We start from the raw sequence: 24,377 nt of genomic DNA on the forward strand, positions 1-24,377 counted from the left end.
AAGTTTTAGATTTGTCACACAAACTAAAGGTGATGGAAAAATAATTTTACTAATTACAAAAGATAGAGGTAATATAATAATTTTGTATTTCTAGTATTTTCATTTATAAGCAATAAGGAGTAGAATAGTTGAAATTCTAGATTCCAAAAGAACAGAGTTTTTTTATTTGTAGGTTGCAATAAGTATTAATATGTAGTATTCAACATGCGAAAGCAAATATAATTTAGAAAATGGTCATGATTTAAAAATTATAATTTGAAATTTTTTAAAAGTTTTATTGGTAATTATTCTTAATTTAATTTCCTTTAGGCTATCAATAATTAATTTTTCATATTTTCCTAATCATCTCTAATTTCAAGGGAAAAGATATATTTTTTGAAAAATTTCAAAAGTTAATGAATTCCAGCAAGAGAATGATTATAAAAGTTTTTAAGAGAAAAATGTATTTCATTTCCTAATAGCAATTATATTATTAAAATGCAAAAGTTATTTGTCCCTAAAAGAACATGGCTGATCAAATTTTAAAAAAGTACATACAGTTAGCACTATTTCGATAATCATTTCAAATACTGCTTTTTCTTTGGATGATTTAATGGTAGAAAATTTTGAAGTGAAAAGAATTTCAGGAATGGTCTTGTTTCACAAAATATTAAAAATTATCAAAAGTTAAAAAAAGAAAAGAAAAAGAAGGGATAAGAAGAGGAACATATTAAAAAAAAAAAATTCATGATCATAAATTTACCACCTTTCATTTCATTTTTCATGCCATTAAAACCTATTCATAAGATTATAGAAGTGGAAAACACTATTATAAAATTCTTCCGGTTCAGCATTAAATTGCATTACAGAGAAATAATATAGAAATGTGTTCCGTAGTATAACGGAAAAGAGATGTTTTGTCTATCTGTCGGACTGTCGTTTTAGTTCAGCGGAACTAAACTGAAGACAACGGTTCTCAATGGCCGAAAGCGCTTAACAGTTGCTGTTCATGGATGTTGCACCCCGTAGTGACCTTGAGCTGAAAAGCAAGCCAAAAGGAACATTGACCCAATTGTACATTCGACTATCTGTTCGCGCATCACACGCAAGTTGATACAATGTTAAGTGTTAAGGTGTTTCAAAGAAGATTATTACAACTTTAAAAGTTTTATTACTTAAATTACGAAGTGAATCAATTTTATGATGAACTTTACTTTTATCACCTGTAAGTGAAATTTATCGTGAAAAATTTTAAAAATTCAGGGCTCAGTTAACCCTTTAAAAAAATCATTGTCGATCATGTTTAAAAAAACATGGTCGTCACATTGCAATTTTTCTTAAGTTCTTTTGTTTTTATTCCATAAATATTTTTCTTTCCTTTTTTTCATTTCAGTAATATTACAACGCATAGAGCAAAATTTTATTACTGAGTTTTGCCACATTTCTTAAACAAGTTTTTTTTTTTCAAAATTCTTAGAAATATGCGGGGCTCAAACAAATCTAAAAAAAAGTTATAGGATAAAAACTTCCATGAATATTGAATATTGCAATCATTCTCTAGGTGAAATAATAGCACGCAACACGTACGTCACGTGCCCTGTATGGAATTATTTACTTTTCTGAAAAATTAGTAGGGAAGAAAGAGAGTCGGGGGGTGGGGGTGGAACCGTCATTTTTTTTTTTTTTTTTTTTTTTTTAACACATAAGAGAAAACGAATCTATTCGCTTTCCACGGACTCGGAAGCTACGATAAAAGATTTTAAGTACTTCAATGCACGTGATTGCTTTGATATCATATAACATAACGAGACAGACTCCATCTTTAAAGAAATTTGATCACTTTTTTCATTACCTAAAAAGTTATTTTAGATATATAAATCTTAAGATATATTTTCTATTTAAAGATGTGATGAAGCTAGAGATTTTCTTTTTTGAGTGAACGAATCTTAAATTTTACTCTCCGGAGCAACAAAGTCGGTAGCAAACCATTTAGAAAAGGATGAGCGAAGTAACATGAACCTGTCAAAGCGCTTAAAAACAAGGAAAGAGGATTGAGAAGTAATAGCACATCGGGGGTAGGTAAAAGATATAGACAAAGAAGAGGAAGAAGTGTTTACTTTCTCATGTGTCCAAAGTGCTGCTCTCGGTCAATAGGGTTTTATGAGAAAACTGAACCGTTTCAAACGTAAAGTGAGCCGCCCATTCACTCTATTCGCAGCCACTTTTCACCTCTATTTACCCTTTAAACAAAACCAAAAGCTTCTAGAAACACAAAGTAGAGAAAGACCCTTGAGAAAATGAAATCAATACCGAAATTTGTATTCAGTACCGAGCGGCTAAAAGTTTAACACCCGAAATAGAGTTTGTAAAAAATAGCCTATAAAATAAACCGATCGTTACGCGATTACGTTGTATTATCTTGAAAAGTACGCGTCATAAGTTTATGAGAAGAAAAGATAAGATTTTACAGCAGCGATAAAAATCTTTTATTCTCTCTCTTTTTCTCTCTTTCTCTCTACAGTCGCTTTAAATTTCTTTATCGCCTCATAACACTCGCTCTTTTTCCTAAGTCCGAGGCAGTTTGTTGAAGAGTCAACAAGAACTTGGAGGACACATCGTAGAAATTGGGATAATAAGAGAACTAGAACCACATTGAAAGAAAGAAAGGAAAAAATGAAGACGTGAAGAGGCAAATTTTAAACGAGGAACATTTTACTCCTCTCCACCTGCTGTTATCAGGGTTAAAGTCGAGTAGAAAAGTAAGTACACAAACTTAGACAGGCTTCAGCCGAAATTTCTTCCAGTCCTAGTTTTTCCTGTTTGTGGTTAGTAGGTCTGAGAACTCACCAGGTGAGAGTTCTCAGGCTTGTCCACCTACATCACCACTTTTTATTCTCTTGTTAATCAGCATTTTATTTTGATATTTCAGTATAAAATACAACTTTCAGCGCATGAAGTTATAATCATCAATATTAGAGATGGATAAATTGCCAATAAGCTCTCTTATGGAATTAAGCACCTAATTTAATAGAAATAGTGAAATCTGAATATTTTATTGAGACAAAAGAAAACTGTTTATATTTGCATTCGGACTGATATTTCAGTATTAGGTATAACATGCAGGCATGTGGAATTATTAAAATACCAGTCTAAATCCCGAACTCCAATGACTGGAATTCTCACAGAATAATCCGATTGATCATAGTGTTTAGTTGGGGGAAAAATGATGAAACCAATTCATTTTATAATATTATACGAATCACTGTCGTTACTCGTGAAGAGATGTCAGTAGTTATTTCACAAAAATCAAATGAATAATTTGACGAGAAAAGAAATTTGTATGAATTAAGTAGTATTCGTTCAATTCAAAACTATTTATTCATTTTGCAATTCAAACTTGTACTAAAAAGAAGGTTAAAGAAGCGATACAACTTATTTATAAATGAACACTCTTTATTGACGGTATGAACAAAATCGAAAAGTCACTGTGATGGAAACACATCAATGAAAGATCTTATAATGAGAATATTTTTCTTCGAAGTGGGATTGAAATAAAACCAAAATGTAAATTCAAATTTAATACTGTAGAAATATTAATAAAATAAAAAACTTGTGTCTAAATTTTTGAGAAAAGGAAAAGTGTGAAGTGTTTATTTATATTGCACATCTGTTTTTCATTATTTGAGTGCTTCATAGAAATTATTTGCATCTTGCACAGAAATGCTGGCAACAAAGTTGCTAAATTTGCACAAACATCTCATGAATTCTAACTCCGTTAAAATACTAGAAAAGAATTGTTCATTTGGAGTAAGATGGTGCTTTATAAAGTAAATGAGAAGAGAAGGAAGGAAGTCTGGAAATATCAATACAACTAAAAAAGGTATTTTTAAAACTTAAGAGAGAGAGACTAGATTTGGCTAGAAAGAGAGCAAAATTGACCAAAAAATGAAGGAATCAAATGGCATAATTCAGAGCTCAGCCATGTAAGAAAATTAATAAATAATATTTAAATTCGTGGAAGGCTAAGAGTAGATCTTTAACTGAGTTAAAATTAAATCATTATGAGAAATATTTTTGAATGAAATATACAGAGTAATCAAAAAATAGTGGCACGATATGAAATATTTAAACAAATGCTGGAATCTGCACAGTATTCTTTTTCTTTCAAAGAACTTTTCTTATTTAATATTTCAGATCGCAAATCTTCCATTCTTTTCTATAAAATAATGAAATTGGATAAAAAACAACTGATGATTATTTATCCTGATGCATTACAAAAATATCACAAATTCTTTAATTCCTTACAGCTTATTAACCAGATAGTAACGATTCAAAATATCGACACATTTTAATGTCAGAGAACTTTTAGCTTTTTTCTTCATCTTCATGAGAATTTATTTTTTTGATGAACAGACAAGTTCAAAATGTTGAGACAGAATAATGATCAATCTAAAAAAATATCCAGCTATCCTTGGAGCAATATTTTGATCAGCTATTAAAAAATTTAAAGGAATATCGAACTTTTGAATCAACAATGCTCATTGCATTCGAAAGACGATGGCATTCTGCTGAGTGTCAACTAAAGAATGTTTGTCTGTGCCATTATTTTTTACTAGCATCATTACGAATTTATTACTGAGCAATTTATTTGCACCTGATCTAAAGAGTGTTGGAACGTTTGTTAACGAATAATAAAATCAAGCAGGAAGAAAACAAGGAAGAACATACGGAAGAATTCCTGGCCTCCGCCAAGGAAAGTGTTTCAAGAATTACCATACAATGAAATATTAAGAGCTGTCATGACCTTTAGTGATATTTATGACCTGGCTTCATTTAAGAAAAAAAGTCTTAAATATTCAACTGAAAGACAGTGGAGCGTTCTTATTTCTTGCCTCTTTCATAACTACAATGCCTCTAGAAAATGAAGAATGACCAAGAAGATATACCAGTTAGATACGTTTACGTTTAAAACGTAAAGGATCATTGCATTTTAACAGAAGATTATTACAAATAAATTATTCTACAAATGAAGTTTTGAATCTATTTGTTCTACCTATTTTGTAAATTATTCTACAAATTAAGTTTTGAATCTGTTGTTGTTTGTATTACTTCTTCAGTTTAGAGTTGACACAGAAATGCATATCTAAGAATATCTCAGCCATCATAGTCAGCCCAGTAAATAAAAAAAATGACCACCAAGTGCAAAAATGTGCTAAACTAGCACAACTTAACACATTTTAGTCAGAAAGGCACATTAATACCTTTTGGTAACTTCTTTTCTTTATCATTAAAATCATAGCAAGCGATGACTGATAGAATCCAAGTTGTTCATCAACACATTTCTAGGCTCAGAGTTTAACTAAACAACCATTATAATAGCATTTGTTCAGCTGTAAATAACCACAAATGTTATTCTCAAAGGAACAGAAGGCAAAATAGAATACAATAATTCTTTTTCTGGCCATAAAAACTTTGACTTTTCGAAAGGGTCATGAAAAGCCGAAGCAGGCACTATTATTTCTGTTGGGAGATGTACTTCATCCATGATGTATGACTGGGTCAAAACACACGATTCTAGCGGTGAGGGGCACGCCCACGTGAAGGTGATTTTTTTTTGTTACCTTCCTTTTCTACTCTCGCAGCAGCAAAAAGGAGAATGAAAGGCGATCAATACTAGACACGGTTTTAGGATCTGTAAAGTGCCCGGGTCAAGCTCATGGATTTTTTGCAAAATGGTCAAGAGTTGACTTCGCAATGAATGCACAGAGTCCACTTATAAACACTTTTTTTTTTTTTCCTGAGGGGAAAATATTTATACTCAAACATTATTTTGAAGCTATTAACTCATATTTTAGAGCAGAAAATGAATGAGTTTTAGTAAAATGAATGAGCCCTAGTAAACGTTCTCGCTAAACCACTATTCTTTCGCGCTTAATGGTTTAGAGATATCTCTGGATGCAGAAATACTTATGGCGAAATATAAAACATGCCCTGTCGTTCAACTACGCAAACAGCTTAGGAATCTTTGCCATATAAAATGATGTTTTATTTCAAAAATAGAGGATAAGAATGCATAAATAACTATTCTCATGTATGAGTGTTTTGCTCCAAATGGAAAAGATATGATCTGAAATTGAAGAAAATTTTTATAATGAGATTGGAAGAAGTCAATAAAATGTACCGGTTTCAAATTATTCAAGACACAAAAAAGTATTGAAAAACAACGAATGTAAAATAATGATATATATATATATATATATATATATATATATATATATATATATATATATATATATATATATTAGACTTCTGAGAGTTTGAATTTTTCGCCAGAGTCTTTTTGGTTAAAAGTAGATTCGGTAATAGATTAAAAAATGATAATTGTATTTAATAAATATCAGGTGGAACAACACGAATTTTCGAAGCTTCGCAGTCAAAAATGCTTTTGAAATCCTAAATAATGGTTCTTGAAAGAGAAATCAAAGAATTCTGAATGAAACTTTCTTAACACGGGTACCATGCAGGTATATATTTAAAAAAGAAATATAATCAAGAGATGGATTGTAGTTTGAAAAATGCTTCATAGAGATGAGTGCTGCATTCTAGATGCCGTACTTTTCAAAGATCGTACTGAAGATACGAGACATTAAAAGCTTTGAATATGGTAAATTATTTAGCTGTTGAAAATTTTCGCACAAAATTCTGAACATGGATAGTTTGGCAGATATTATAGAATTTGGGAGATAAATGAAGATAAATAATTTTGGTACCAATAAAAAGAACCATCCAAGGGTAAATTCCAAGGAGGGAAATGATAGTGAATGTTGAGCAAGATGTATGTAAATTTATTTTTGTTAAATGAAAAAATTAAATAAAACTCATCAAATGTATAACAGACTTATCAAAAAGTTCTTTGATTTTGTGTGAATTAGACAATTCAAATAAACATAAAAAAAATAATAGCTTCGTTTTCTGAAATACAGTAATAGCATTTTGAAACACTAATTCCTTTGATGCATAAAAAAAAATAAAAAAAAATGTCCTTATTCGTGAGAAACACGCTTTCTCTCTCAGAATAATTTTAAGGGACATTTTTTGTAAAAAACAGCGGAGGATAAATAACAAGAAAAAAAAGTTATGAATTTTTTTATTGTGAAAAATTAATTAATTAATTAATTAAATATTCATTATGTGAATTTCCGTTGGTTAACGATACAAGTTAAAAACCTTTAGGGGATTACAAATCTTAACACAGTGGAATTTTTTTTTTTTTTTCCAATCTCATAAATACTTTTTTCCGTGTGTGTTGAGAAAACAAAATGTAATTCAGAAATAAATTACTAATTTAGAAACTTTTTTAAAACCCTGGAATATCTCCCAGTCCCTGTGTGCATGCATGTGAATGGGGAAAGAGCTCCAACCCCTCAAAAGCTGCGAACCCTTTCATTATGTTAATTACATTCGAAAAAGCAGATATGCATTAGCATAATGACACCGTTAACATTGGAAGGCTTTCGTGAGGAAGTTTAGTACTTTTCAAAAGATTTTTTTATTTTTATTTAGCTAAATTCATTTCATTTCGAGAAGTAGCAATTTATGTTTACATTTCATCTTCATAAAATTATTTAAAAAAATGATTAAAATTTTATATAAAAACAGAGGAAAAGGAAGTTTAAAAGATTTAAAAAAAAAAAAAAAGGCAGAATGCGGTACGGAATTTAATTACTAGTTTGGAATTGTGAGGATAACTATTTAATTCCGTGAAAAACAAGTTAAAAAATATGAAGCTGAAAGCATAAAATTCACGCACGTCGTAAGATTAATCAGACAATTTTTAAATTCTCTCTTTAAATCTGTGCTTCTTAAATCATGGACCGTGCTTCGAAATGGGGTCGGGGAAAAAAAAGAAAAATATTGAGGTCGCCATAATTCTTTTACTCGATTTTTTCCCCTTCAATGTTTTTCTTCAAAATTTATAAGAAGAAACAATTAAGAAAATTATCTTGCTTATCACATTTCATTAAAATTTGCTACATATTTATTTCAGTTCATTTTCCTTTTAGATATCATTAATGAATAGCTTATTATCTTATTTATTTTGTAACTCTGGACAGCAAGTCGCTTATTCTTTTTGATAGCAAATGGTAATTTTTTTTTTCATTCAAAAAAGGAGACACGTGTAAGAAGTCTGTACTTCCTTTAAATCAGTAGATGTTCCGATTACGAGACAAGAATAACAAATTTAAACAGATATTTTGAAATAAAAATATCTTATTTAAATGGAAATACTTGATTTAGTCTGGCACTTACGGCACAAAGACCATTATTTGGCAGTGTTGCGCCAAAGTTTTACAAATGATCGGTGAAAGTCTAAAGACGAAATTTTAAAATTTGACAATTATGTCGTGAAAGTATAAAATTTAAAAAAAGCGTAAAATAGATAAAAGAATTTTAAATTTGAGAATAAAATTCAACAATTTTCAAAGATTCAGAAAGGTGAATTATGAGGAGTTTGACCAATCGGTATGGACAATGCATATGAAACAAAACTGGAAAATCGTAGACACTGAATTTTAAAAAGATGACATTCAATAAAGATATATCTAACGAATTTAAAAGGAAATAGATCCGAAACATTTAATTGGATGCCAAATTTCAAAAACAGTTAAATGTTTCAAAGAATTATTCCTTCCTTTAGCATTTCATTATATACTTTAACGAATTCTTAAGACTTGAAGATAACATTTTACATTAATAATATTTTATTTCTTCAATATTCAAAGTCATTTTTTATTGTGCATAGAACAAAAGCAAAGAGTTAGAAATAAATAAAGAAAAGAAAACGCACAATTACAAAATAAAGTTATAGAAATTTCGTTTTGTTATTAAAATGCTCCATAAGTGCCCTTAGAGCGTAGTGGGAACATGTGGAAGTTAATTCGATAAGCCGTATATAATATTAAGAGAAAAGAAGCATTATTAATAATTCAGTTCACGGCAATAGATTGCAAATCCGTGATTAATGTTTTGGAATCATGTTTGTCATTTATTTATAATAAAATATTAATAAGGATTATTTCTTGCTTTTACGACCCTTATTAAAAATAAATATACAAAATATCATTCTGATATCTGAATTTTTAAGCGAGATGTAATGCAAAACGAAGAAATCAAGCGCTAACTTCGTCATTCTTATAATTTTCTTGAAAAATAGAACTGGGAATATTTATAAACATTTTACAAAATTAAGTGTCAGATCGATTAATTTTATGAAAGGATAGTTTTATTTAATTTAAAATTATCTATAGATGTAAGATTATCAAAATTCCAAACTTTGAAAAAATAGCGATATTTTCTTAATTTCTTGAAATATGCCAATTTACGAAGAAACTACGTCAGATTGCGATTAAGTTTACTAATTCTTATATAAATGAAGGTACATTAATGTAAAAATTAAAATCACTAAATTTAATTATTTAGTTATAATTTGGTTCCAGATATGCCAGATAATGTGCATAATATTAGAATAAAAGTGAACTTAATTTTTTACAGAAAAGAATTGAATGAAGAATGAATTTTTTTTATGCAACTTTTATGAAGAATGACGATGCAACTTTTAGTATTTTCAATAATAAGTTTTAGTATTTTCGATCATTTGCTTTCTACTTATCTTAATAATATGAGAAATACTTTTGGAATTTAAAGAAGCTAATTCCTCAAATCAAGAAACATATAAATAAATGAATGAATAAAATGAAACAAAAAATGCTAAGGCGTTTGCCAAAATGTTGAAACTTTAGCGCTGTTTCTGCCATTTAAAACCATCGTTAAATAGCATATTGTCGAATATTTGCATATTATCCCTGTTGTATCTTAAAATGTCCAAATTTCTCATTCCTCGAAAAACATTCTGTTAATCTTTGAGTTTATTTTTAAGTATAATTCAATGTAGAATTTTAGAAATAATTTTATAATTATGCTGAAATCCTCGTAAATAATAAAAAGTCAAGGAATAGCACTAATCAAATCTAAAATAAAAATAGAAGCAGCAAAAAGCATATGCCTGAGGAGAAAATAATCACAATCAGCTTTCCTTCGTGGAAATGGATATTTATTTAGTTCATGATATTTAATATTGAAGAAAAACCTAAGCATATAATGACATACGCACATATAAAGACTGAAAATATAGAAAAAGCAATATACCCTTTGAAATATATGAGTACAAATGAAAACGAAACATTACAATCTCCGTAATGAGTTATATTTCCAATTCATTTAAAGAAAAATTCTGCTTGCAGAGTTTTAGATCGGTCATTTTATAAAAGTTGAGATAAAAAAATTCAATTTTTATCATTTTATTTAAAGAAATACTAATTGCATTTATATGTCTTATGGAAGTTACTTATACTTATGAAGTACATGAAATCATGTCTTCATTCTGAAATTTATCATAATTCATTCTCTTCACTAAAAATTGTTCAAAATCCTAATGAAATTTGAATCTTTTGAAATATATCTAAATGCATAATTAAATCTTAATTTTCATTTAAAAAATTAGATACTTTATTCTTTGAATTATAGTCGCACCATACTTAATTCATTTCGATTTAAATTAACATAGCTTTATAACGGACATATGACGAAGAAAAAAAAATTACTACTATTTTATTTCATGCAGATAATAGTTTCTAATTATTATTCAAATTTTGTAAAATCTCTTTGTTTCAAATTATTTTTACGGTATTAAAGAATGTTAGTACAATGACTTGGTAATATATTAATACGATAAAAGAAATATTTTTCTTTATATGACAATAATATGTTAATTTAAAGTCGATAAGAGGTTTGAAATGCATGAAACAGATACACTTTTCATTACCAAGCAAACTAAACGGCTCAAGTTTCAAAAATTTGCTCAGATAATTGAAAATTCATAATAAAAAAATTGGGACATCAATGTAAAAAGCAAAATTAAAATAACATTACTTGGTTTTAGACATAAATTAAATCTGAACTCACGCTAAATAATTACTAGATAAAAGATATTAATATATATGTTTTCAAACAGCATATATATTAATACCTTTTAGTTAACATTAATACGTTTAATGTATTTAATAATACAAATAGAAGTTTAATAATACTTAAGAATACGAAATTATTTTTTTAAGGATTACTTAACGAGGGGATTTCTTTTATAAGTCTTTCAAAAAAATTGTTTATGTTAAAAAAAATATAAACCAACGAAAATTCGGACAAAAAATTATTATAATTCTAGAAATCAATATTACTGCAATTATTAGCGATTTTTTAAATTAAATAATGTCGACAAGTTTTAACGCAATCTTTTTAATACAGAAAATATTTTCGGAGAAAAATAAACTAATGAAGCAAGTTTTTGTCGCAATTAATGTAGACTATGGTTTTCTATTAGCAGTATCATTATTCAAGCTCAATAGTACAAGTTTTTAAAATTTTTTTCTAATGTTTATTTATAAGTTTTAATGTACTTAAAAAAAACAGAAAAAATATTTCAATTAAAAACGGAAATAATTTAATGAACATTTTCAAATAGTCTATAATTATTTATTATTTTAAAAACAATACTTATCTTTGACAATCTTATCATTACGAAAGAAAAAAAAGTCTAAGTTAAAAAACTCCTTTCAAATACTTAATAACCCGATGTTTATCCCATTGTGCGACTGACAATACCCTCCTCGAGCACAATGCATTCTTCTTAAAGCATTCCGAGATCGTCTTTTGTGTCGGAGAGGAAGATGCGACAATGTTGATTGTTTTAAGTGATGGGAGGGGTGCAATCAATCACTGTCTGTTTGCACGGTGATGGATGACAAAGAGAAAGTGCAGGAAGCTGCCAAGAGAGGGCGCTCGCAGACAAGCAGTTCGCTTTCTCCACTGTTTAGAATCGAAATGTTCCGCCGAATGGCAGCGCACCACTGAAGTTGCCCGCAACTTTTGATTCGCTCGCTTCCGCAATTTCCTCCCGCAAGAGAGAGGCGCTGCCAAACAGGTAGAAAGATTTTACGAAACAACGTGTTGCGATTTTTTTAAGAGAGTCGAAACATCCCACAATTAAGCATACGGACGGAGTCATCGGATTATTTATCATTTTGATAAAATTCCGCAGCATCATAAAAACACAACTAAGAGATAAGCAAACAGATTTTATACTAAAACAAAATTTACTTAAGAAGGAAGATAATTCATTTTACTTTTGACTTGACTCCGTTTAGAATTCTTCATACTAATTATTCATACTTCAACGAAAAAATGAATTTATATTCGAATTTACACGGACAAAATTTTTCAATCAAAATAAAGAAAAGAAATACAATTTTAGTTTTGAAAGATAGACTTACAAAAAGAGGATCTTTACGTTTACATTCAAATAACTTTTAAGAAAATACATATAACGGGAAAAAAGCAAGTTAAATTAAAATATCGCATTTCAGTTTAAATAAAGTATATTATTTAGAAAATAGTTATCTACTGATTAAAAAATATTAAAGTGGTTTTAGCAATGCGCTTAGAAATATTTCGTAAATGAAGATAAAAACTATTAAAGAAAAAAAAAGTTTGGTCGTTTCAGCAAGAAGTAATATACTTTTACTTCTTGTATAAAATTTACATTTTTTTATTTATAATATAAAGTATAAATGAAATTAGAATATTTTAGCGATTAAATAAAAGAATGCAGGAATAATATTTATTCAATTCGCATACAAAAATATTTTTTAAGTTGTAATAATACTAAGTTCAACGCCAAAATTCTAAAATTGAATTTTAGTTAAACTTATGAATCACAGCACAACTTCAGTTTGTGAGTTTTAAGAAATAGTTTTTGCACGATAGTTTTCAATAGAAACTACTTCAATAAAACTGAAGATCGGTAACTTAAATTCATGAATTTTTAAAATTTCTTCTAATTCTTTTTAAATTACAAGCTCTAAAGAATCCATTTTTCTGAAATTCTAATGTTTATTCTTAAGTTCTCGAAATTGTAAGAAACAAAGTTGAAATCATAGAAGTTTTCAAAAAGAATTCGATTATATCAATTAAAAGTTATAAATGCAAAATAATTTTTAAAAAAGCCAACTTCGATAGTGATTTATTAATATTTAAGTAAAAAGACAAAATAAATTATTTCGCTTTTAAAAATATAATGGTTACTAAGTTCTACATATTCTTTCGCTCTAAGTCCCTCTTTACAATATTTACTTGTAATTATGTTGGTATATAACAGCACGGAGGTTAATCGTAACACAACGGATAATTTCTAAGAAAACAAAAATAATTCAATAATTTCATAAAAAAATTACATTACTTTGATGTTTCGTCTTTTTTAAAGACCGCTTTGTTACTTTAGGAGCCAAGCATTCCATTTTGACAATCCCTTCTCGATTGCATTAAGTCCAATCGGAGAAAAAAATACAAGTCCTTCTTGAAGTTCAATAACACAGTAAAAAAAAATCCAAATTCTTCTTACGAATCTAAGAAGATTCAATTTGCGGTCACAACCCGACACATTTCGCAAAGTTTCCGCACAAGTCCGTATCCGTATCGGTCCAGTGCTGCATGGGAGCACTCGCGGCGGCAAAGTCCGAAATCCCCTAAAAATCGCCAAGTCCAAACTGACCCACGGTCATCGCAAGTTTTCGCGAGGGATGTGAGGAAGAGAGGATTACGAGAAGGAACCACCTACTTTTGTTGACGATCATAGCAGTAACTCCATTCACAATCAAAGGGGGGGTCTGCTGACTAGAGAAGGTCACCCAGTGTCCAGTGTTGGCGAATGATGAAAAGGAAGTAGTGGCCGCAACCAATGAAGAAACGGGAGCGCGTCGACACACCAACCGTCTGCTAGGCGAGCCGGGCTTCGACTGAAACCCGCAATCGAAAAGGGGTCGCTGTTGAAAAATGTGAGCGTGGGGGGTCGGCAAGGTTTGTCTCTCTTCGTCAATAGAGGGCCCTAGTGTCGCGGGTGTACCATTGGGTGTCCCGGGTCACGTGGGGAGAGAGGGGCCAGAGATGATCACTGACGTAAAGCGAGAGGAGGGCGTGGAAGTAAAGAAATGCGCGCACTGCTTGTTTTGTGTGCGGCAGTATAGAAAAGAAAGGCAGCGAAGATCAGCGTCTGCGCAAGAACCATCCCCCTACAGGAGAGAATTGCGATTTTTATGGCGCGATCGATTCTGACGGCCGCCTCTGCCACAAAAAAATAATGGCAAGCTTTCGCTGACTTTTTTTACCGTCCTTCTTGCTGTTGTGGACCGTCCTTTCGCTGAGATTCCGTTGCTTGTAGGGCTCGTTTTCGGCGCATCATCCATTGGGATGTGGGTGGTACTGGCATTTCTCTGAAACGCATCATCTGTATACTTGACAGTTGAGAAAAGTTGATCGGCCAGTTTGGATGGTTTGCTTTAAGGATCTGCTTCTGTAGTTTCTAAAACCGGGAGCCGGTAGGTAGTTGCAAGGTAGTTCCGTAGCCGGTCTGGTCAAGACATTTGGCCGTGAATCAGTTTCCTTGCTAAAACCTCCTAGTATAGAGTTTTTAGGGACCCATATTTTTTTGGTGGATTCTTTAGCTCTGTTTGAGCTATTAATTTATCTTAGTTTTCCAAACATATGCAAAGAACTAATTTTTGGTAAGTTAGTTTGGATTTGTTTTCAGTCAAATCAAATGTAACGATTTTTGGTTCATTCCATCGGCAATTAAATGCAGGTGTTAAGTAAAAGTCTATGGTACTGCCAGTGTTTTGAACTGTTTCTGCTGCTATTTAGACTTAGGCTTCATCATTTAACCAAACAGTAGAATGCTTGTTGACATAAGATGTTGATTCCTATGTGGTCAAAAGATTAAGAAAAAGCGCCGTAAGAGTTATTTTTATTCTTAATAACAAATAATATTATTCCATGCGAGTGCACTTGATTGTATCAAACTGATAGGTCTTTTTATTCGTTCGATTGTTGCGGCTAAAATGGCTTTTCATTATTTTTTTCTAGCTTTTGATTCTGGTTGTCCTTAATTCTTTTGACTATTTTGATAATCATTAAAAGTGAATTAATGGCAAAAATGACGCATAGCATAATTATGCAGTTTTTTCAGAATTCTTCTCATAATAACTAATAATTTTCAGCATTTTTCCTATATTACAAGAGGAATTTAGCGTAACTAAGTTTTTAAATGCTGGTTAGTTTAAACTTGTGAGAAACTGCCTTTTTCTAGGATGAGTATGTCTTTTTTTTTGTACTTATTTCATATTTCGAAGTTCTACGGAAGTTAAAAAACTTAATAGTTGTAAAACAGGCTATTCCTCATAAATAAATAAAGCATTTTTGGCAGCTCAAAGAACCTCAGTCATTTAGCACAACTGCCGAAACTTTCGTTTTTCCTTGCCGTAAAACGGATTTTAAACTTGTTAATATTTTTGATATATGCATTCTGATTTCCAAAAATAGTTTGTCTCCAACCAATTGACCCCCCACTCATTTAAAAGCAAAATATGTTTAGAAAAGCAAAAGTATGTAGCAAGTAAGAGTAAAATTATATATAAAAAAACTATGAAGTAAGTCTAAAATAATTTAGTGAGAACAAATTAAATATATAGTGCTATAAGTTTATCTTTCCAGGTAAGTGCATGTTTCTTTTTTATGTGTTGTAAGAATGTGTATATTTAAAATAAGCTTAAAATTCTAATTTTTCATGTCAGGAAAAATATATGTGAGAGATTTTATACTATGCAGTTTTAAAAGTTTCAGCTAGATAGTAAAAAGCAACGCAAGATACATTACTTAATAGAAAGCTGAAATTTTAAGAAATGTTAATGATAATGAAATGATGAAGATATGTAGTGGTTAGTTTTCATTAACAGAATTTAACGAATCAATCCTGAAAAAATATATTCAAATAAGCACGAAAACATGGTGATGAAAAACAAAATGTTAAAATAAAAAAAACTATTTTAGCCACTTCTTGATACCTTCAGATAGCATGATAAGGATTTTTTTTCTTTCCCGCTTTATTTTATTTTATTTATTTATTTATTTGTATGTAAGCATGCATTTTCCCCATACTAAGTTTAATCTTTTCACAGACGCAAAAGGACAAATCAGAAGCAAAATTTAAAAAAATTAAGAAATAATTTTAATGCACAAACTAACACTTCTTAAGTTAAAAAAAGAAATCTCAGAGTTTTCGTTTTAATAAACAAAAATATCAAGAAATGTGATTTATTAAAAACTTGGATACTCATATGCTTGTGATAGATGGACTAACTTGACTGTTCTGCTTAAAACAAAAAAATTAAAAAGAAATAATTTACTCAGTGAAACATGTTCATTTCTTTTTAGTTATAAAAACAATTATAAAGTTAATAATGCCAGAAGGTGTTAGATCAAATTTTGAGAAGTAAGATACATCATTCAGATTCAAGGAATTCAAATAGCTTATTTTATACTAGACAGGCTGGAAGATTAAGTTGTTTCACCTCAAAACAATTTGTTTTTGCCAAAGCAAAGATGATCCAATGTTACTTTCATGTAGATATAGTTTTATATAATAATTTATTTAAAAATTCGGAATTCCGTTTCCAAGGAACATTTACGTCCTATTTTTAATGTGTGACCTTCATCTCAAGTAACTTAATAAGAATTTAATATCTACGAGCAAAATTTATTAGTAAATTAGTAACTTATTAAGAAAATTAAATGAGTCGTAAACTTAAACTAATTAATAATGCTATTAAGAAGAAAGACTGAAAATTCTAAATTGTTTTTGCACACTTCTGTAATATGATGCTCTAAAGTTACTGCAGTTTTTGCAACTAATTGCTGAATGCAAAGTACTGCAACCACAACTCTGAAACGAATTTAGTTTTCTTTTAACTGCATTTAAATAGGAGATTATTAGTAATAAATGCAAAATAAAAAGATGATTCAAAACATTTTTTTATACTTGATATAAATTTGTGAGAGAATATTTTTACAGGCAGATGCTCAATAAGAACAATAGACGAAAATATTGAATAGAACAGGGAAGAAATATTAAACAAAATTATCAATAGAAAAAAAAAAGAAAAATCAGTTGTAAAGACATCCAAACGAGTTCTGATTTTAAAAACGTGGTGTAGTTTCGCATCTACTTTTCTCGAAGTTTTTTTTTAAGCTTTTATAACTTTTTCATGGACACAACTTTGTTTTTATTCCCTTGTTCACGGAACTCTTAATCATACTTCTATTTGAATTTATTTGCCAAGAAATTATGTGAGCAAGTGATAAATATCTGAATTTGCTTCAAACTATTTCTGAATTTTATCGCATACTCACATCATTTTACGAAACTGAATGCAAAATAATTTCTAATTTTGAGCAGAATGATGCAGGCAATAGTCTCCTATGCATCAACGAGCATTTCTAAAATTACTTTTATGATCATAGCTTCAAGTTTTAATACGTCCTGAAAATACTGCAGGTGAAAGATGTAATGAAAGTGCCTTCTTGTAGCCATCTCCTTTAATATTAAAAGAAGAAAAAGAAAAGAAAGTTCATTCACCTTTGTTGAAGACTCTAATTTTGATAATATTTTTAATTTCGCGAAACATCAACAAATTTTAAAACTTACTTTAAACTCTGAACAAGCGCCCATGCGAATTATAGAAACTTTTAAAAAGTTATCTAAAAGTGAGAAGTTGATGTTTACTTGACGTTACTATCAGCAATATGCTTCGCTATGCGAAGTCTATCCGGCACAATATGAGAATTGCAACGAAAGGGTTCATCGGACTCAATACAGGAAGTATTTGCACAAGCAGCTGCCCTTATAAAAAAAGACACCTCTCTTCCGTATACCAGGGGGGCTCTAGTGCCTACCATCCGATACTGGGGGGCCCCTCGCACCCCGTTCGCACTAGGTGCAAAGACGGTTGTCACCGCCAGGTTCCCTTAGAAGCTATTCACCTTTAGGTTCTGCACTTCTCAAGGAAGTATTCCGCAGTTCATAGCCCTTACATTAGATCTTGAGGTTGGGTACCTCAGTGCATGCTTGCATGGTATACCGCATGTTTGGTATTAAATAATACTCTTATCAGTTCTTGAAATTCTTTTGCAGAAAATGTGAAATCTTGGATCTAAAGGATTTTTTTCCATATAATTTCAGTATTATGGATAAAGGTAATTATATGCTTTTAATCTATAGTTATATTTTAGTAGATAGGTCAATAACCCATTGACATGGGAGATTAATTCTAAACTTTATAGAGAGATAAATCGCAACGATGTGAATAAAAAATTTTAAAGTTTGTAAGCAGCGTCAACGTATAATGCAATACTAAGTGAAAACGTATTTATCATGTTACTAAATGGCTACATCCGATAAATATTGGCTTATACTGTTCTTCGAAATAATGCGAAGATAATCGTATTTGCTTTAACTTAATATCGTGGATTAAATAAAACCAGACCAGTTTCTCAGAAAGTTAATTTCAAAGTTTATCTCAAATAGAAGTTTTTAAAAAAATGGACAATCTTTTTAATAACAGAGTCAACGTTTTCAGAAATTTGTGAACGGATTACTTTGTTTGTTGTCAGAAACTTTGAAAGCTGATGGCTTAAAAGCAATTTAAACAAGGCAATTTCCCCCCGATGGAAAACATATTTTTAAAATGTTAGCCATAATACTAACTTTTTGAATGGAAATATTATTTCGCTAATCATAATTTTATTATAACTTGGATATGATTACTGACTGAAATGCATCTTTTGCGTTTTTCATGTGATTTGATTGCAAAAAAGGGGCAGAAAATCACCTTTTGGGCAATGATTTATGTACAATTGTTATGTGTGTGCATGACAATATAGGAACTATTTTTCCTTGGACTACATTTTTAGGTTTTAATATTTAAGGAAAAATCCAACTGGAAAGCATTATTTGCACTTTCTTACGCATTCTAAGAAATATCTTAGGAGATCAAGGCATTTCAGTTTTTTTCTTAATCGAAGATTTCTACTAAAAACAATGCTTTCAGTACTAAAGCTTTGTAATAATCAATCTTGCATATCCATCGAAATTTTAAAGTGATTTTACCAACATTTCATTAAGTTTATTTCATGTTAATATTAAAGCAATGCGTAAGTTATGTATTTTTTAGATCAACAAGCTGGATTCTATGTACGAACTTCGCTTACATATAGAAAGAATTCAACGATTCGGATAAAAATAACGCCTGAAATGTTTTATGCTATATGCTTGCTTAAAATAAACTTTGAAGTTTTGCTGTTTATATTTTTGTAAGTTGCTACGCTGGAATATTTGAATCAAAACTGAAGATTTATAAATCAGTTGATGTTGATGTTAATGTCTAGACTCTTTCAAAATCACAATTGTCGATTATTTAATAGTTTTGAATTTCGATAGATGCATTTTCTAATATGCATTTTCATTAAAACATGTCATGTAAATTGATGAAATTTACATGACAAAAAAACATAGCTCAATTAAAGAAAATCTTCAGATTTATTTATATAATTTAAAAATTCGTTGGTATTACTTAAACTTACATATACTTATAACCATTGAGTTTAAACTTGTTATTCAACAGAAAGTAAGACAAAATTCGAGACTTTTTCAGGTGAGGTGTCACTTATAAATTAATCTTTGAGACACACTATGTTAACTATATTTCTCTACATCTATACCTATAACTGTCACATAAAGACAATTTACAAAAGAATAATTCAGCGATTCGCAGATAAAGCTGTGACTGTATCAGTCTACAATGCTGAGATGGTATAGACATAAAAAAAAGAGAAAGAAATCTGTGACTACATAACGATATGCGTTTCTTAACGTTTCTACAATGGAATTAAAACAATAGCTGTTAATTGTGGTGAATAATAGTTATAAACCGGAAAAAAAAATCGAAACACGTGAATGTGCGTGTAAGAAAGATGGAATGCATTTTTTAAGACTTCTGTAATAAAATTAATACAATTGTCTGTTCCAAAACGACTTCAAATTCGTACCGTTACTTGGCTATAAAAACAAGTAAAAAAAGATTAAAGAAATGTAAGCAAGAAAGAAAACAAAACTAAAAAAGTATGGCTCATTGAAAGAAGGTGAAAATTCACCAAAGCATGAACTCTTTCTTTACTTTTTTATTTTAGAAAGATAAGTATTTTTTGAGCTTCATATAAATTTTATAAACTTAAGAGTTAGCTAAAAATATGAAAACAGCTGTCGTTGCAAAGTTCTCATAGTGTTATTATTCTATTGCGTTTGATTCTAGGCATTTACTTAAAAGTATTGAAGTAAGAAGGAAATTTTCAAAAATGTTACTGTGAACAAATAATATTTTTCTAACACTTGTAAGTCGCATACATAAAAGAAAACGATGAATATGATTTCTATAAATAAAAGAATACTTTTATACTTTTTTAACCAGAAGAATATGAGTAGCATTTTCTAAATCCTATGAGTATCTATAAGTAACTGAATGTAAAAATTCTTTCAGTTGTTTTGTTAATCACCTTACATGAAATTTGCGGATACTCATAAAATTTCTTTATAATTACCTTGACTTAAAGGTGAATATTTTTTTTTCAAACATTGAATGGAATTTTTTTAATTGACGCGCGCTTAAGATAATTTCTGGAAAGGAATTACTGTTATCATAAATAAATTTTTATAATTAATTTCAGTCCATTGCCTGCAACAAAAAAGCTTTCAAATGAGGTATTTCTTAAGAAAGTGAGAATCCATAGCAAAAACTGCTGTAATTTTGTAAATAACTTTATAAAGATTTATGTGTTAAAAGCTGAAGTAAATCCTGTTTGAGTAAATTTATAGCTGATTTCAATTCATAACTTGCAACACAAAAGATAATGGATTAGACATTTCTTTAAAAAGTATCATATAGAAAAAATTGAAACATTTTGTAAGAAGTTTAAAGATAAGTAAATTCGGGTTGAGGAAATTTCAAATTCAATGTGTAAACTAAAATAGAAAACGTTAGTTGTTTCATTTTTCTTCTCTGCGATTCTTTAGTTCTTCATAATACTGAGATTCCAGGATGTAAATGTACAGGATATTAATAATTTCTTCATTGAAGATTTACGATAGACTAGTTTAAATAATATAAAGCGATAATCTCTCATTCAATGTTTAAAGTTATAGTTAAAAAATTCGCCTTTTTCAAATTAATTTTTGAGTCTTTTCTTTCATGGATTTTTTCCCTACTTTTTGATTATTTAAATATGAATTTTTTATAACAAAAGTAATTGATAACTTCAAGCTAAATTATTGATGCAGACACTGAAAATACTTTATGAAGTTATTTTAAATAAATGCATGAAAAGTTGCCTTTTCGGAAGCTGTGTATATTTCGAGGAAATCGAGTTACATGAAAACAACAAAAGAACTCTCAATTTTATTCTTATTTAGAACTTTATTCTTTATTATTAGTACAGAAATTTATAAAAAATAGTAGTTTTTGCTCAATTTTATAAGTCATATAAACTGGGAAAAAGTAATTCTGCCATGACTTAAGGAACACGGAAGAATGAATGTTATAAGCAGCAAAAACATTAAAAGCTATTGTAAATTTGGGATGAATAATAAGAATGTTATCACTTCAAACGAAAAGTGGAACCGATTGAATACAAGAAAATGCTTGAAATAATTCTTCCTACTTATATTTTTTGGTAAAAATTATGAATTTATGCGGCATGTTTCATATATTTCTATATAAATTCATTCTGGCACTTTTAATGATGGTGAATTCACGAAAAAAAATGCACAAGGCATATCAGAAACCATATTAAAAGCTAAGACATATAAAAATAATAAGAAATCATATTAAAAATTAGGGGGTGTCAGAATAATATTGTGTTAGCAAGTCATTGTCAACATTTCTTTTATAGTTTTCAGCATTAAAATAATTATACTTTTTTTTTCGGGAGCTAGTTTTTTTGTTTGATGACATAAAAAAAAATCAAGACTCATCTTGGCTCTTTGTGGAGGGATAAACTTACTAGATGAATATTTTCAAGCATTTTTTTTTTTATCCCAAATCTGATCTCAGTAGAAAGTATGCATTTTTCGCTGGAAAATATAGAAAAAGTGATAGCTTAAACTTCAAATTAATCACTTGAAGCATGAGATCTTAGGTTGGCCACAATTGAATTTTCATTTGTTTTTTTTAAAAAAAAGATATTGAAAGTATTATAAAGCATGTCTGGAAGGACTTGCCAATTGAAATACAAAATTATTATTCTCAAGAACATGATTTAGGTCTCCGGCAATTTAATCCTTTAACTAAATATACAAAGTTTTCTTAAACATGTGTCATAGGTCGCTTTTCGCATTTCAAATCGGATCTAAGACATTAGACGTGCAAATTCTGATTAAAACCAAACGACAATTCTATTTAAAGTATTCGAGGTGTTTCAAGAAAGGTATGCATTTTGAAAATTGCAAGGTCAAAAGAGATTAAAATCTTTCATGTGTTATTCGTATTGTAATAGGTCACTCTTCGCTTTTAAAATCAAATCTAGGACAATAGACGTGCAAATTCTGATTAAAACCAAAAGATAATTCTATTTAAGTATTCAAGGTGTTTCAAGAGAGGTATGCATTTTGAAAATTTCAAGGTCAAAAGCGATTAAAATCTTTCATGTATTATTCATTTCGTCATTTTTCATGCAATAAAAGTAGTACAAAATTATTTCATTTTTAAAAGGCACAAAATATTGGAGAGAAGAGTTTCTATGATATGAATAGAACAGTAAGTATTCATTTAGATTTCATTTTCGTATTCATTTTTACTTAAAATTTGTTCGTTCCTCGGCGATTTTTACAATGGTTATTAGAACTCTTATATAAATTATATAAATAATTTCAAGATGATATAATTAGTGAATGTTGCATGAATTCCAGAAGTGGTTCTTAGAACTCTTATATAAATTATATAAATAATTTCAAGATGATATAATTAGTGAATGTTGCATGAATTCCAGAAGTGGTTCTTAGAACTGTTATATAAATTATATAAATAATTTCAAGATGATATAATTAGTGAATGTTGCAAGAATTCCAGAAGAAGAAGAAAGTAATTTTTGCTTAATTTCTAGTTATAAATTTTACAAAGCAATTTTACATTATCTTGATGATGAACTTATTTTTTTCACTATTTTAAATTTTCTTGGGAAAGTTAAGAAAATGAAGAAAAAAAATAGTCTTTGAATTTCTCTAAAATCAATCTATCTTAGAAATACAAGTCATTTGGACATTTGACTGAATATGTATACTCAATTCAGACTTGACCTAAAACTGGATTTAGAACTCAATTCAATTATTTTTATCAATGTTGAAAATAAATTTGCAGCAATAAAAAGATTTAAACAAAAAATTTAGAAGAAACATCACGCAAAGAGTAATTATCTGATTTTTCACCTTAATGACTGCAAAAATAAATATTTAATAGTTTGCTCTAAATGAAAATTAAACATAAGGGCCTGAAATAGACCGATAAAAGATTTTGACAAAATTGTTGCGATAAATCTTTTTGAAGCAATTGACAAAAACTCTGTTCGTATTATTTACAGTCATCATAAGGAATCACTTTCCATTGTTTAAAAAATCCCTGAATTAAAAAAATTGGTTTTTTTTTCATTTACAATCAAAAAGATATTCTTGATTGCTCTGAAGAGAATTTTTGATATTGAATAAGTAAGAAAATATATATTTCGTAGAAAAAACTGATAAAAATTGCCAAAGTTTTGAAAAAAGTTATTGTAGGCTAATTAATTTTTTTTCAGTCAGAATTGTTGTATCTTAATATTCTAATATTATGAAATCTGGATGGATTTAGAAATAAAAAGTAATTCGTGCTGAATATGTTTGACTTGGTTATAACAGATAAGAATGATTACTATGATTATTTTTGATCAAAACTAATAATTACTTCTATCAAACAATTTTCCATTAAAATTTGGCATGAAAGAAGTTAGGTTTTTTTTTCGATGCCATTTGACATACTTCCGGATTTAAAATCATGGACAATAAAAATAAAGTAAATAATTTAACTTGTGATTAACCAAACATATTAGTACTTTCTTTGAATGAGTGACAGATGACAGAAAAATTGAAGTATTTATCATATGAATGACAGGAAAATGCTCGGTATATTGTTTGAATCCCACTTGATGATAGATAACGTAGATCACATAGATTCTGTATGACAGAAGGAAGAAAACAATAAAAGCTTATAATTTGCATGATAAGATCTCTTATATGATGGAGGAAAAACTTGCTTAGTATAGCAACACAGCATGCATGTGGAAGCGAAAAAAATAATAATAAGTAAGTTTCAAAAATG

At 29.2% G+C, this 24,377-nt stretch overlaps 1 protein-coding gene and 1 long non-coding RNA gene across 4 annotated transcripts in view; one reads left to right on the top strand and one right to left on the bottom strand.

Annotated features, from left to right (window-relative positions):
• The window catches only part of LOC129960309 (NGFI-A-binding protein 1-like), a 281,783-nt gene that overhangs the window by 183,245 nt on the left and 74,161 nt on the right, over positions 1-24,377 (bottom strand). The window contains exon 1 of one of the 2 annotated variants that reach the window (XM_056073649.1): positions 13,709-13,895. The exons of the other annotated variant lie outside the window; for it this stretch is intronic. Coding sequence (XP_055929624.1) covers positions 13,709-13,724 — 16 coding nt within the window. The 5' untranslated portion in view covers positions 13,725-13,895. Of the gene's footprint in view, positions 1-13,708; positions 13,896-24,377 lie in introns of those variants that run through there. 2 annotated transcript variants of the gene reach the window in all.
• Positions 14,097-24,377, top strand: part of LOC129960310 (uncharacterized) — a 33,814-nt gene continuing 23,533 nt past the window's right edge. The window contains exons 1-3 of one of the 2 annotated variants that reach the window (XR_008783572.1): positions 14,097-14,651; positions 18,113-18,174; positions 22,740-22,784. This is a non-coding gene — a long non-coding RNA (uncharacterized LOC129960310). The remainder of the gene's footprint in view (positions 14,652-18,112; positions 18,175-22,739; positions 22,785-24,377) is intronic. The other variant, XR_008783571.1, reaches the window with a different exon arrangement.

Source organism: Argiope bruennichi, chromosome X2, assembly GCF_947563725.1.
Source record: "Argiope bruennichi chromosome X2, qqArgBrue1.1, whole genome shotgun sequence".
Classification (NCBI taxonomy): Eukaryota; Metazoa; Arthropoda; class Arachnida; order Araneae; family Araneidae; genus Argiope; species Argiope bruennichi.